The sequence below is a fragment of the Cynara cardunculus genome, assembly GCF_001531365.2.
Source record: "Cynara cardunculus var. scolymus isolate 2C chromosome LG 10, CcrdV1, whole genome shotgun sequence".
In the NCBI taxonomy this organism is placed as follows: Eukaryota; Viridiplantae; Streptophyta; class Magnoliopsida; order Asterales; family Asteraceae; genus Cynara; species Cynara cardunculus.
In genome coordinates this window covers 16466289-16478525 of record NC_037537.1, presented here as the reverse complement: position 1 = coordinate 16478525, position 12237 = coordinate 16466289, and the positions used below count along the sequence as shown (strand labels likewise).

Genomic DNA, 12237 nt, shown 5'->3' with positions numbered 1-12237 from the left:
TTGTGGGGCTACCAAAGTTGCCAAGAGGTTGTAGGAGCCACTTTTTCACCATATGATCTTTTTTCGTTTCTATTCAACCATAGACATAATAGGGGACTTATGTAGCTTATAAAATGCATAAAATCAACATAAAAGAAGATAATTTGACTATAAATACAAGTTAAAAATGTGTTTATCACGATATCATCCTATAATAGCATTTAAGAACATAACTTCTTCCAATGGATCACCATAGAATGTTGATTTCACATTGGATTGGTAAACTTGGCATTATCGTTGAGCTACTAAAGCAAGTACCATCGTCAAGTTTCAAACCTAGCCACCAGATGTGTAATGGACACCATGTTTGTTGTGCCAACCCTTTAGCAACAAGCCTTGCTTTATATTTTTGTGCCTTGTCATCTGCTCCATACTTTGTTTTGAACAACCAGTTCAAGCCTAAGGCATTGTTACCACAAATCTTCTTACTGTCATGTTTCATTCTTGGTTGTTGAATACACAACTTCAACCATAGCTCTTTGCCATATTTTAAAGTAAAAATACAAGAAAACCCATTTTTTTTGAAGTGATTAAATCTTTAGGCAATTTTTTTGGAGGCTTTCCCTGAACCCACGTGACAACAAATTCACCACCATATAAGATAACAGGAAACTAACTGCTTCGGAGAAATCCTGGTCGAATAACTTGGATACAACCCTCTTAAGAAACATGATCAGCCCCCTATCAGTGGCAGACCGATGATCAAAAGAGAAGCAGACCTGCGAACCAACAAGCAAGTCGAGAGGCTTTGTTTGATTAAATGTAGCGTCCCTATATATGTATATATCCATGGTGATCATTTTCTTATCCTTTGTTGCTTATTTGGGCTTTTCCTTAGGTTTGTTGAGCATCACTCAAATTTGTTCAACGGTACATGAAGTGGATTCAAGAAACGTGCAATCTAGAGTACCCCGTACTTGGTGTGATGATACCAATTAAACCCATCTTGATCCTGCACTAAAACTTGAATAACAAGCAATGTTGCAAACTACCAAGGTTGGTGCATTGTGTAACAAAGAGATTTTGATTCCATAGTAGATATGAAAACAGTTGTAGAGGACCAATGTCTGTGTTGCCAGAGGTAACTTAGATTAAGAAACCATGTGGGATGTGGTTAGATAAAAAAACTGGCTTTTGCACAAATCTTCTGTGTTTTGAATAAATTGTTCTAGATGAGGTAGAAATGTTCCCTTGAAAGTCCAATAGTTACATTTATGTTTCTATCTGCATTAAGATCATCTATCCATATGATAATCAACTTTGTTATAATTGATTAATTGACCCTTAAATAACCAAAAATATAACATGTTTATCAATACATAAAAAAAATATGATATTTACGACTCCAGATTGCATTAATCAGATAATCAATTTTAAAACGTAAATCCATACGTCTCTTTAACCATTTTTGAGCTTTTGTTTGTTCTTAAGAAAATATTTTCTCTTTTAAGAATCAATTTTACGTTTGTCTGTGTAATAAACTCAACCTCATTATTTTCAAGGCTTGTTTTTACTTATTTACGTATGTCTTAGTTTACCAAAGGTGTGTTTGGTATAGTAGACATAACAAAAAAGAGCATAACACAAATCAAATATCTTTGTTCTATGTTTGACAGGACGTTTGTATAGAACAAAGTGGAATAGGGGTGTTCCACCCTCACCTCCACGAAACAAGGTGGATCAGACCTATACTTTACCAATATAATCTCAAAATAAAACATAATTCTCTTTTAAAATATCAAATAGACATCCCTCGTTATATTTTATTCATTCTTTAAATTTTATTTATTATATTTTATACTCTTTAAACTTCCACTTCAATGTTCTCAAAATATTATTTTTATACGATTACTATATTTTAGGTAATTTATTAAATATTAGTAATATAAAAATGTATAAAATAAAAATTGAAAACTACAAAACTAATTTTTGTATCATTTTAATTATCTTGACGAAAACTTTCTAATGATATATTCTTTTATAATAAATAATTATTTTATTATAAATTGATAAATTACATAAATTAACCAAAATATATAAAAATATAAACAACTCATTAGGGGTAAATTGGTCATTTTATTTGTCTTGTTTCGTCTAGTTCTATCTTACCAAATGCTTAACATATGCTCTGTTATATTATGTTTTATTTTATACTGTCTGGATATCAAATATACCCAAAGGAAAAAAAGAATTTGTTTGAGAAGTCTAACAAGAGTATTTTTGATTTGCATATTTAGGGGGTGTTTGGGATTGCTTATAAAAGCTGTTTTTTAACTTATTTCAGTCTGACACTGGTAATAAACTGTTTTTTGGTGTTTGGATAAGGAAAAAAAAACTGTTTATACCGGTGCCAAAACGGTAATAAGTTGTTTTTGATAAGTTAATCCTTCCTGACTTATGAAAAACTGCTTATTACCGGTTTACAATTTTAACCCTGTTATATTTAACTCCAGTTTGATACCACATAAGTTAATAAACACTTTTACAAAAAAAATATAAGTTATTTTAAATAAACAATCCCAAACACCCCCTTACTTGGTATCAACATAGATTGAACATGAGCTTATTTAACTTTGTCAATTAAAAAAAATTTGAGTATTTTATTAAAAGTTTACCTTTTAAGATCTCCATACATCTATAAAGATCAGGAGGGTATTCGTATAATGCAACGAGATATATTTTAATTTTAATATTTCGTTTTATTTCTTTATCTCAGTCGATGTGATTTTGAAAAAAACGATAATATTTTTATCTTTGAAAAAATATAAATTTGAAAATATTATAAAAATTTGACAAAAATATATCGATATTAGTATTAAATTAACTATTTAAAATTTCTATTTTTTTGTGTAATTTTTTAATCCAAATTTTTTTTATTATAACTTAATTTAGGTTGAATAAGAAAGTAATTTAATATTTTGTTTAATAATATAATTTTTTATAAAGATAATAATTAATTATTTTGTTAGAACTCAATAATTATCTTAATTATATTTTAGATTTTTTATATTTTAAAATGAGATTTTTATTCTCTATTTGATTATGTTTATCCCCAGTTAGTTACACAAATTCAAACATGAAACTTTTATAAGTTGTACTTACGCATAATTTACTTGTAATCTTGAATTTTAAGTAATATGCATCAATAAACAGTACTTCATACATAAAAAATGATTTTTAAGAGTTTTTGTCAAATGCTTTATAATATAATTTAAAGTTTTTTTTATTATAATTCAAGTTAGGTCCAATAACAAAGTAATTTATATTTGGTTTAATAATATAATTTTGTATAACGATAATAATTAATTATTTTGTTAGAACTCAATAATTATCTTAATTATATTTTAAATTTTTTATATTTTAAAATAAAATGTTTATTCTCTATTTGATTATATTTATTTGCAGTTAGTTATACGAATTCAAATATAGAGCTTTAATAAATTATAGTTACGCATATTTTACTTGTAATATTAAATTTTAAGTAATATGCATTAATAAACAATACTCCATAAATAAAAAAATAATTTTTAAAATTTTTTGTTAAATATTTTATAATTTAATAAATATAAATATAAGCTGATCAATCCTAAGAATTAAAAGATTTCAAAGATCATTTTGTGGTATACCTATTATATTATATAATTTTATTACAGGGTGTTTTGGGATTGCTTATTTGAAATGATTTATATTTTTTTATAAAAGTAGTTATCAATTTATTATAAGTCAGAAGAGTTTAATTTTTTCAAAAATTATTCGTTATCGATATAAATTGTTTATCTAAGAAAAAAAAAAAAAAATGCTTATTGACCATGTGAAACAGGAACAAGTGAATAACTTATTTTTACGAGCAAATCCTAAACACCCCCCTTAGTTCACTGCAAACAAACGGATAAATTTCCCATTCTTTTCTTTCCATCGGCCAGGGGAGATCTCCCTCTTTAAACTTCTAGGGTTTAGAACTACGTATTCTTTTATGGTTGCAGCGTCGATCGATAGTTGAGGACTCGATTTAGGTTTTCATTTGCAATTACAAGTACGTAATCTCACCAAATATACTAAATTTCGTCAATGTCGATTCCAAGCGATTTGTATCCAAGCCAAGATGATCTCCTATACGAGGAAGAACTCCTCAGAAACCCTTTCAGTCTTAAGCTATGGTGGCGTTATTTGATTGCACGAACGGAATCTCCTTTCAAGAAACGAGCGGTAATCTATGAACGAGCCCTCAAAGCTCTTCCGGGAAGCTACAAGCTATGGCATGCTTACCTCCGTGAGCGTCTCGAATTGGTACGCAATTTACCTATTTCTCACACGCAATACCAAACCCTGAACAATACATTTGAACGAGCTTTAGTTACAATGCACAAAATGCCCCGAATTTGGATCATGTACTTGACTAGCTTGACTGAACAGAAGCTAGTTACTCTTACTCGTAGGACCTTTGATAGGGCGCTCTGTGCTTTGCCTGTGACACAGCATGATAGGATTTGGGAACCATATCTCGTTTTTGTGAGCCAAAGGGGTGTCCCAATCGAGACCTCACTCAGGGTTTATAGAAGGTATCTGAAGTATGACCCCGGTCATATCGAGGATCTTATCGAGTTTTTGTTGAATTCTGAGCTATGGCAGGAGGCGGCTGAGAGGTTGGCGGGCGTCTTAAATGACGATAGATTTTATTCGATTAAGGGGAAGACAAAACATAGGTTATGGTTGGAGCTGTGTGATTTGCTTACCCAGCATGCCACAGAGATCTCAGGGTTGAATGTGGATGCTATTATTAGAGGTGGTATCAGGAAGTTTACAGATGAGGTGGGTCGTCTGTGGACTTCGTTAGCAGATTATTATATCAGGAGGAAACTGTTGGAGAAAGCCAGAGATGTGTTTGAAGAGGGTATGACTACCGTTGTCACGGTAAGAGATTTTAGTGTCATTTTTGATGCGTACTCACAGTTCGAAGAAAGTGTGCTGGCTTTGAAGATGGAAGGGATGAGTGAGAGTGAGGATGAAGAGGAAGATGGTGAGAAAAAGAGCGTTGTTGAGGACGAGGAGGATGAAGAAGATGATCGGCTTAATGTGGCAAAGTTGGAGGAGAAACTTAAGAGATTTTGGTTGTGTGATGAAAAGGACGTTGACCTGAGGATAGCAAGATTAGAGCATCTTATGGATAGGAGGCCAGAACTGGCTAATAGTGTTCTTCTTCGCCAAAATCCTCATAATGTGGAACAGTGGCATAGGAGGGTCAAGATCTTTGAAGGCAATCCGACAAAGCAGATATTGACGTACACCGAGGCCGTAAGAACAATTGATCCAATGAAAGCTGTCGGCAAACCTCATACGTTATGGGTTGCTTTTGCCAAATTGTATGAAAGTCATAAAGACATTGCTAACGCGAGGGTGATATTTGATAAGGCTGTACAAGTGAACTACAAAGCTGTGGATAACTTGGCTAGTATTTGGTGTGAATGGGCGGAGATGGAGCTTAGACACAAAAATTTCAAGGGAGCGCTGGAACTAATGAGGCGTGCTACTGCGGAACCGTCTGCTGAGGTGAAACGCAGAGGTAATCTATGGTCTTATGTTACGATTTTCCAGGTTAATAGTTTTCTTCATAACAATTCACGTGTTCTATTCATGCAGATATACCTTTGCAATTGCTTCTCTATTGTTTTTTCTATTTGACCTTTATTACAATGATGCTTCCCGTAGATCAAATTATTTCGTGGATTGTATTTCACTTTACTGTCTATGGTTCTATTTTTTAAATCCCTACAAATAGACTACATTGCCAAAAGGAAAACACCTCACAGTCCATGTAGTAGTACCTTTTCCTGCTATCGTCAACAATTTTCTGTTTCACTTGGTTGAGAACAACCACGTTATTCTAAAACCAAGCATCATGTTTCACCATCTAGCGATTTTGAATAATAATGAATGCAAAAAATTTAAATGGGGTTGGTTAATATCTGCTTTAAAACATCTTTCGAGGGAATTGGGCCTTTGATAGCTTGCAATGTAATCTATATCTGGTGACAGACCAAGCTTATGTGGTGTGATTGTATTAGCAATCTGATCCCCTGGTATTGGTATAGCTTTGTGTACCTGATGTATCTAACTCTTATCAGTATGAAATTTATATAATTGGGTGGAATACATGATAGGAGTGAGCTGGCAGTTAGACCCCCTGATTTCGAGGTTATGCTAGGAGTGTGTAGCCCTTCCTATGTTGGTTACATATTTGTGGACCTTCTATATGTTTGTATTCTTTGCTTGTTTGTTATTTTTTTGGTTGCTTACCTCTGACTAGCATTTCAATTTGCAGCACTGCTTTTCTAGTTTTCAAGTTCTTCTTTTTGTTCTGTCATGTTCTTTTTTCGCATTTCTTCCCACACTATGCACAAGCCGGGGGTCTTCGTGTAAACAGCCACTTTACTCTTCGGGGTGGAGGTCAGGTCTGCCTACATCTCACCCTCCCTAGAGGCCCAGACCACCCCATCTTCAGGGTGGGATATAATGGCTTGTTTGGTTTGGTTGGAATACATGATACTTGGCCTTCTTGTTCCTATTGGAGTGAAGTCCGCAACTGCAAGAGAACTATCAAGGTCATGTAGACATCATGAAGCATATTATGAATTGCTTTCTACTGTATACTTCTGTAGCATGCATATTTTGTAAGTGATAGTTTGGATTCTAGAAATACAATTTACACTGTTTTTTTGCTTATGCATCTTTCTTTTAAATCTTTCTACTCCAGTGGCTGCTGATGGCAATGAACCGGTACAAATAAAGTTGCACAAGTCCCTAAGACTTTGGACATTTTACGTGGATCTAGAGGAAAGTTTAGGCACTTTGGAATCTACTCGTGCAGTATATGAGAGGATCTTGGATCTTCGGATCGCCACACCACAGATTATTATAAACTATGCAATGCTGTTAGAGGTATGGAAGAACCTCTTTGATGTCTTTATTGTTCAGAAATCCTTCATCATCTATTCATTTCTACCCCTTTCTAAAAAACATTCCCAAAGTTTTAAAACGTTTTCTTTCAGTTTCTTCACTATTGCAACTTCTTTTCTCTTCATGTTACCTTCTATTACTTAATGTGTCATAGCTTAAATTTTACTTGCATGTGGTTCAGGATAACAAGTACTTTGAGGATGCTTTTAAAGTCTATGAAAGAGGGGTGAAGATCTTTAAATATCCCCATGTGAAAGACATATGGGTTACTTATCTTTCGAAGTTTGTCAAAAGATACGGCAAGTCCAAACTTGAAAGGGCTAGAGAGCTATTTGAGCATGCTGTTGAGATGGTATGGCTACTTTTCCTTCTTCACTTCTACCTTAGTTCAAAACCAAGACTCTAATTCTACTTGGATACCCTTTGAATTCTGTATTTTTACTTAGGATGTTACAAGGTTATGTCCATAATTTGTCTGGTGAACATTTCTGTGCAACAATGGAAGTTGAAATCTCTTTAATTAAAACATTATATTAAATTAGATTTTTGGTACAAGGCCACTTCGTCCATAATTACCATGATCTTTAGAATTTAGCAGGGATATATGAATAACGGTTGACAATGATTTTGCTCATGTTGCATTGCAACCTAATTACACGTCATTCTGCATGCACTCTATTAACGTTATTTAGGAAATTGGTAGTGGGTACGTAGTCATTTTGCTTTATGTTTATGCTTAATATGTGGATAATATGACATGATTATTCACTGTCTGTTCACAATTTGTGTTATGATTGTAACCTATGCTGGCAATAGCGCTGCAATAGCAGATTGCTGTCAAGATGAATTGCGGTTCTAAAATAGTGGTGATTTATAGCGGTGTTATTCACCGCTATTTCACCATAATTTTGTATCATAATAGCTGTCCACTATACTGCAATTATTCACGGACCATTTCAGTGTTGGGGCTTTAGGTTTTTAGGATTTTGGGCGTTGTTTCAATATTTTATGGGCCTTTTTTTCCTTTTACTTTAATATTTGATTATTTGTTGGGCTTAGGTTTGACAAGGTTTAATAATCACTTGACTTTTTAGCGTTTTAGTTGACCTAAATTAAATCCATCATCCAATCCTGCCTTTCAACTTTCTTCGACTGAATCCATATCCAAACTTTGATCGTCCCTTTCCATCATCCAAGGATCTCGACTTTCACCCAGCAGATCAGCACCACTCAACTGATCCATATTCAAGCTCCATCCCACTCGACTGATCTATATTCAAGTTTTTACACATGAATATTTGCTTATGTTGTATTGTACCCTAATCACATATGTCATCCTGCATGCTATCCATGAACACTGGTTAGTGGTTATATATGAAATCGGTAGCAGCTACTTAGTCATTTTGTTTTATGTTTATGCTTAACATATGGATAAAATCACATGATTATTCACTCTCTGTTTACAATTTTGATCTGTTATGATTGTAATGTACTGTTTCAATCTCTTATGATTGCAACTTATTGGTTTGATCTCCATGATTGTTGAACAGGCCCCTGCTGAAGTTGTAAAGCCATTGTATCTTCAGTATGCTAAGTTGGAGGAGGATTATGGTCTAGCTAAACGAGCCATGAGGGTTTATGATCAAGCAACAAAGGCTGTTCCACCCAACGAGAAGTGGAGCATGTATGAAATTTACATAGCCCGTGCATCTGAAATATTTGGAGTTCCTAAAACTAGGGAGATCTATGAGCAGGCAATTGTGTCTGATGGACTTCCTGAGAGGGATGCGATGAAGATGTGCATCAAGTATGCAGAGCTTGAGAAGAATCTGGGTGAAATTGACCGTGCACGTAAAATATATGTTTATGCATCTTGGTTGGCAGATCCTCGGACTGATGGTGACTTTTGGAATAAGTGGCATGAATTTGAAGTACAACATGGCAATGAGGACACTTTCCGAGACATGCTTCGCATTAAGAGGAGTGTTTCTGCAAGACATAGCCAGGTATGCTTACTTTATCGAGTTTATTTTTTGTCCTCTTCTGTAAATTCTAGGAATACTCTTAAGGATCTAAGCTACACACTCCCTCCCACTAAAGATTTGAGCACCGGTTTCCTTTTAGTTTAATTCCAGGATTATACTTTTACTTCCAGATATACCTTAAAAATGCTGTAGGGACACACCCAATTTTGCACTTCTAGTCTACTTCAATTATCATCATTGTCTCATCAGTATGGTCGGCACCTTACCAGTAAGTAGCAAAGGTCGAGGGTAGCCATAATGTATTGATGGTTCTTGGCTTTGGGAGGATTGAGGAGGGATGCCTTTGTGCTTGTGATGTGACCATAGGGTGCGTTTGGTATGTAGACGGGACTGGACAAGGCGTAACTGGATTGGGGAGAGTGAGGTAGGCAGATGAAAGAATTACGGAAGGTTTAGGGTTTTAATTTGACATGGGTAGTTTAGTATTTTACCAAGCTTGCCACCTCTCCCAGGTTTTTGTTACACCTATTTTGGTTAGACAGAAAGATGCATTCTTGTCTCTCTCGGTCCTGTCCGGTCCAGTCTAATTGTCACACCAAACGTGGTACAAGTTTTTGTTCTGTCATGTCCTGTATTATACTGTCATGCGTACCTTGGTTTCTCCAGCCTTGCTTGCATGGGTTAGAAGTGATCACAACACATGTAAATATGCGAATGGGACGACCATCTTATTTCAGGACTAGGATGTATGCATCATATTGCTGGTTGCTGATGAACTGTTCATTAGCAGCTTTGACTCTTCCTTTACTTTTTACTTGTATCCTTCAAATGATAATTAAAGATGGTAGAGGGGTATTATTGGCATAAGAATAAGCTATAGTCACAATACCAATGGATTTTATTGGTTGTTGCAGACACATGTTATGCTCCCCGAGTATCTGATGCAGAAGCCTACTGTTGATGAAGCCATGGATCAACTGAAGAAAGCCGGTGTTCCTGAAGACGAAATGGCTGCTTTAGAAAGACAGTTGGCGCCTGCCGCCCCAAAGGATCTCTCCACCAAAGACACTGGAGCTAGAAAGCTTGGATTTGTGAGCGGTGGTTTACAATCATCAGAAACCGCTTCCGGAATCCTAAATCAAGAAGAGATCGAGCTTCCAGAAGGAAGTGGGAGTGATGAAGAAGACGATGATGGTGATGGGAAAGTTGAGATCGCACAGAAGGATGTACCCGAAGCTGTGTTTGGAGGACTCGTTAGGAAAAGGGACGAAGAAGCAGAAAAGGATAAAGAAAATGGAGATGGCGGCAGCCGTCTTGGTGCCCTGGAACGAATTAAGCGGATGCGCCAGGGTAACTAGTTTTTCCAGGTTCGGAGTTCGGCTAAGTTTTTGTGTTCCTCAATAACTTGAGAATTATTTAGAAGAATGTGGTGTAAAAAACTTGTTCTCGATATCTACTGCTAGGAGGAATCTTCTCATTTGTTATATGGATTTTGTAAACTAATGGAATTTAATGGAAAATGTCTTCATCTTTGATGAGCTTCATTTCCCATGGGGCATTCTTACTTCTTCCATTTCATTTTACAGTTGTTGAACAGTCCCCCTAGGAAGCAAATCTAATCCTCTACCACAAATTACATCAAATTGATTAGGAACCCTGGAACCGTTCACAACAAGTTACACATGTTCCTTTTCAAGATAAATGAATATTCATCAGGAATAACACATTCATGATGAACATGGATACATTTTTAATAAATAACATCAACCATATTCACCACTCACACATTCTTAACCAAATACATATAAAACAAATATCTGTTAATCAATACTTTAAAATATAGTTTTACATGGAAAAAACATATATGAAACATTAACTCAAGTTACAACTTCTTAAAACTTAATGTGTAAAACTGATAGAATTAACTAATATATACGTTTAAATACAAAATGAACACCAAAACACTAAAATACTCTATAAAAATTAATAACAAAATCATCCAAAAATTCTACCTAGGGGTCCATTCAAGGGAGAAATGATTAGTTTGTGGTAACCATGAGATCTAATGTGAATCATTCGTTTGAGATATTTAAGGATATTTCTTAAATAAGCTAAAAGGGTAATATAGTAATTTTATTTTTGACAACTAATCAAAATATTTGATTAAATTTTTAGAAGAAAATATTTAATTAAAATTAATTTACCTAGTATATCAATTACCTAATATACATCGTATTTTAAAGACGTTTGTGAATCAAAGTGTATCATAGTGATAACATTCACAATATTTCACATGTATCACAATTACTTTATTTGTTTTATGAAATGGTATCATAGTGTGCATTTTCGTTATTTTCATTGCTTTACAAAGGGTATCACACTGTGCATCTTGTATGTGTACCTGGGGTATCATAGTATGTGTCTTGTTTTCACATAAGGTTCATCGGAATAAGGTTCGCCGAATAAGATTGCCCGGAGAGAGGAAAGCAAGAGATTAGGGGTGTTCGCGGTCCGGTTTGGGCGGTTTAACCCCTCAGACCACAAACCAAACCGTAATGACGGTTTATAAAATTTTCAAACCGAGCGGTTTAACATCAAGTGCCTAGACCGGTCAAACCAAACCACGAAAAGGCGGTTTGGTCTGACCGGTTTAGGCGGTTTGGGCCTTTAATGGACTTTAAATATTAAACTTAAAAAACATATATAATTTATAATTTTAGATTAAATATTCATTTTAACAAAACAAAATATCTAAACAAATAAATGTTATAATTAAGCAACTATTGAGTACAAAGTCGAAGCAATCCAAAGTACAAACAAATAAATATATAATACATATTATAAAACAAATAAATTAACAAAGTTACAACTCCACTGTAAATATTGAATAACAAAATCCACGACTTCACAACCTTCAATAGTTCAATTCTTGAGTCTTGAGTTCTTGACCAAACAAAATAGAAGCCAAATCTAAGTTGGTTGAATCACTTGGTTGATTTGATGATGTGCACCGCACTCAAACCATGGATTAGAAAGATCGATAGTTTGATAGAGTTCTTGAGGAATTTCAAAATTTGGAGAGCGTCAATATCAAATGTGTCGATATGTTTAATGGTTTAATGATTTTAGGCGCCGATTTTGATTATGTTAGATGTTAGGCTTAGGGGTATATTTGGGTCATAGTTCATAAGTTAAAAAAGTTGGTCTTGCTAATACTAAATAAATAAATAAATAAATATATATATATATATATATATAT

The 12237-nt window shown here is 34.3% G+C and overlaps 1 protein-coding gene across 3 annotated transcripts; it reads left to right on the top strand.

Moving 5' to 3' along the window:
• The first annotated feature begins 3980 nt into the window (after nucleotides 1-3980).
• On the top strand, nucleotides 3981-10486 carry LOC112520395 (pre-mRNA-splicing factor SYF1). 3 transcript variants are annotated; one of them, XM_025128776.1, is made up of 6 exons: nucleotides 3981-4326; nucleotides 4669-5599; nucleotides 6791-6975; nucleotides 7175-7345; nucleotides 8544-8999; nucleotides 9893-10486. In XM_025128776.1, exons 1-6 carry the CDS (start codon nucleotides 4108-4110, stop codon nucleotides 10334-10336), a joined length of 2406 nt encoding a protein of 801 aa, XP_024984544.1. In that variant the 5' UTR covers nucleotides 3981-4107; the 3' UTR covers nucleotides 10337-10486. The 3 variants fall into 3 exon arrangements, with proteins under 3 accessions (XP_024984544.1, XP_024984542.1, XP_024984543.1); XM_025128775.1 differs by having other exon boundaries at nucleotides 4170-4326; nucleotides 4476-5599; XM_025128774.1 differs by having other exon boundaries at nucleotides 3981-5599.
• Nucleotides 10487-12237: the final 1751 nt, after the last annotated feature.

Coding starts and splice junctions, on each gene's coding strand:
- LOC112520395 (XM_025128774.1), top strand. CDS start 4,108: ATGTCGATTCCAAGCGATTTGTATCCAAGCCAAGATGATCTCCTATAC. Junction 5,600..6,790: donor TGCTGAGGTGAAACGCAGAG/GTAATCTATGGT, acceptor TTTCTACTCCAG/TGGCTGCTGATGGCAATGAA. Junction 6,976..7,174: donor ACTATGCAATGCTGTTAGAG/GTATGGAAGAAC, acceptor CATGTGGTTCAG/GATAACAAGTACTTTGAGGA.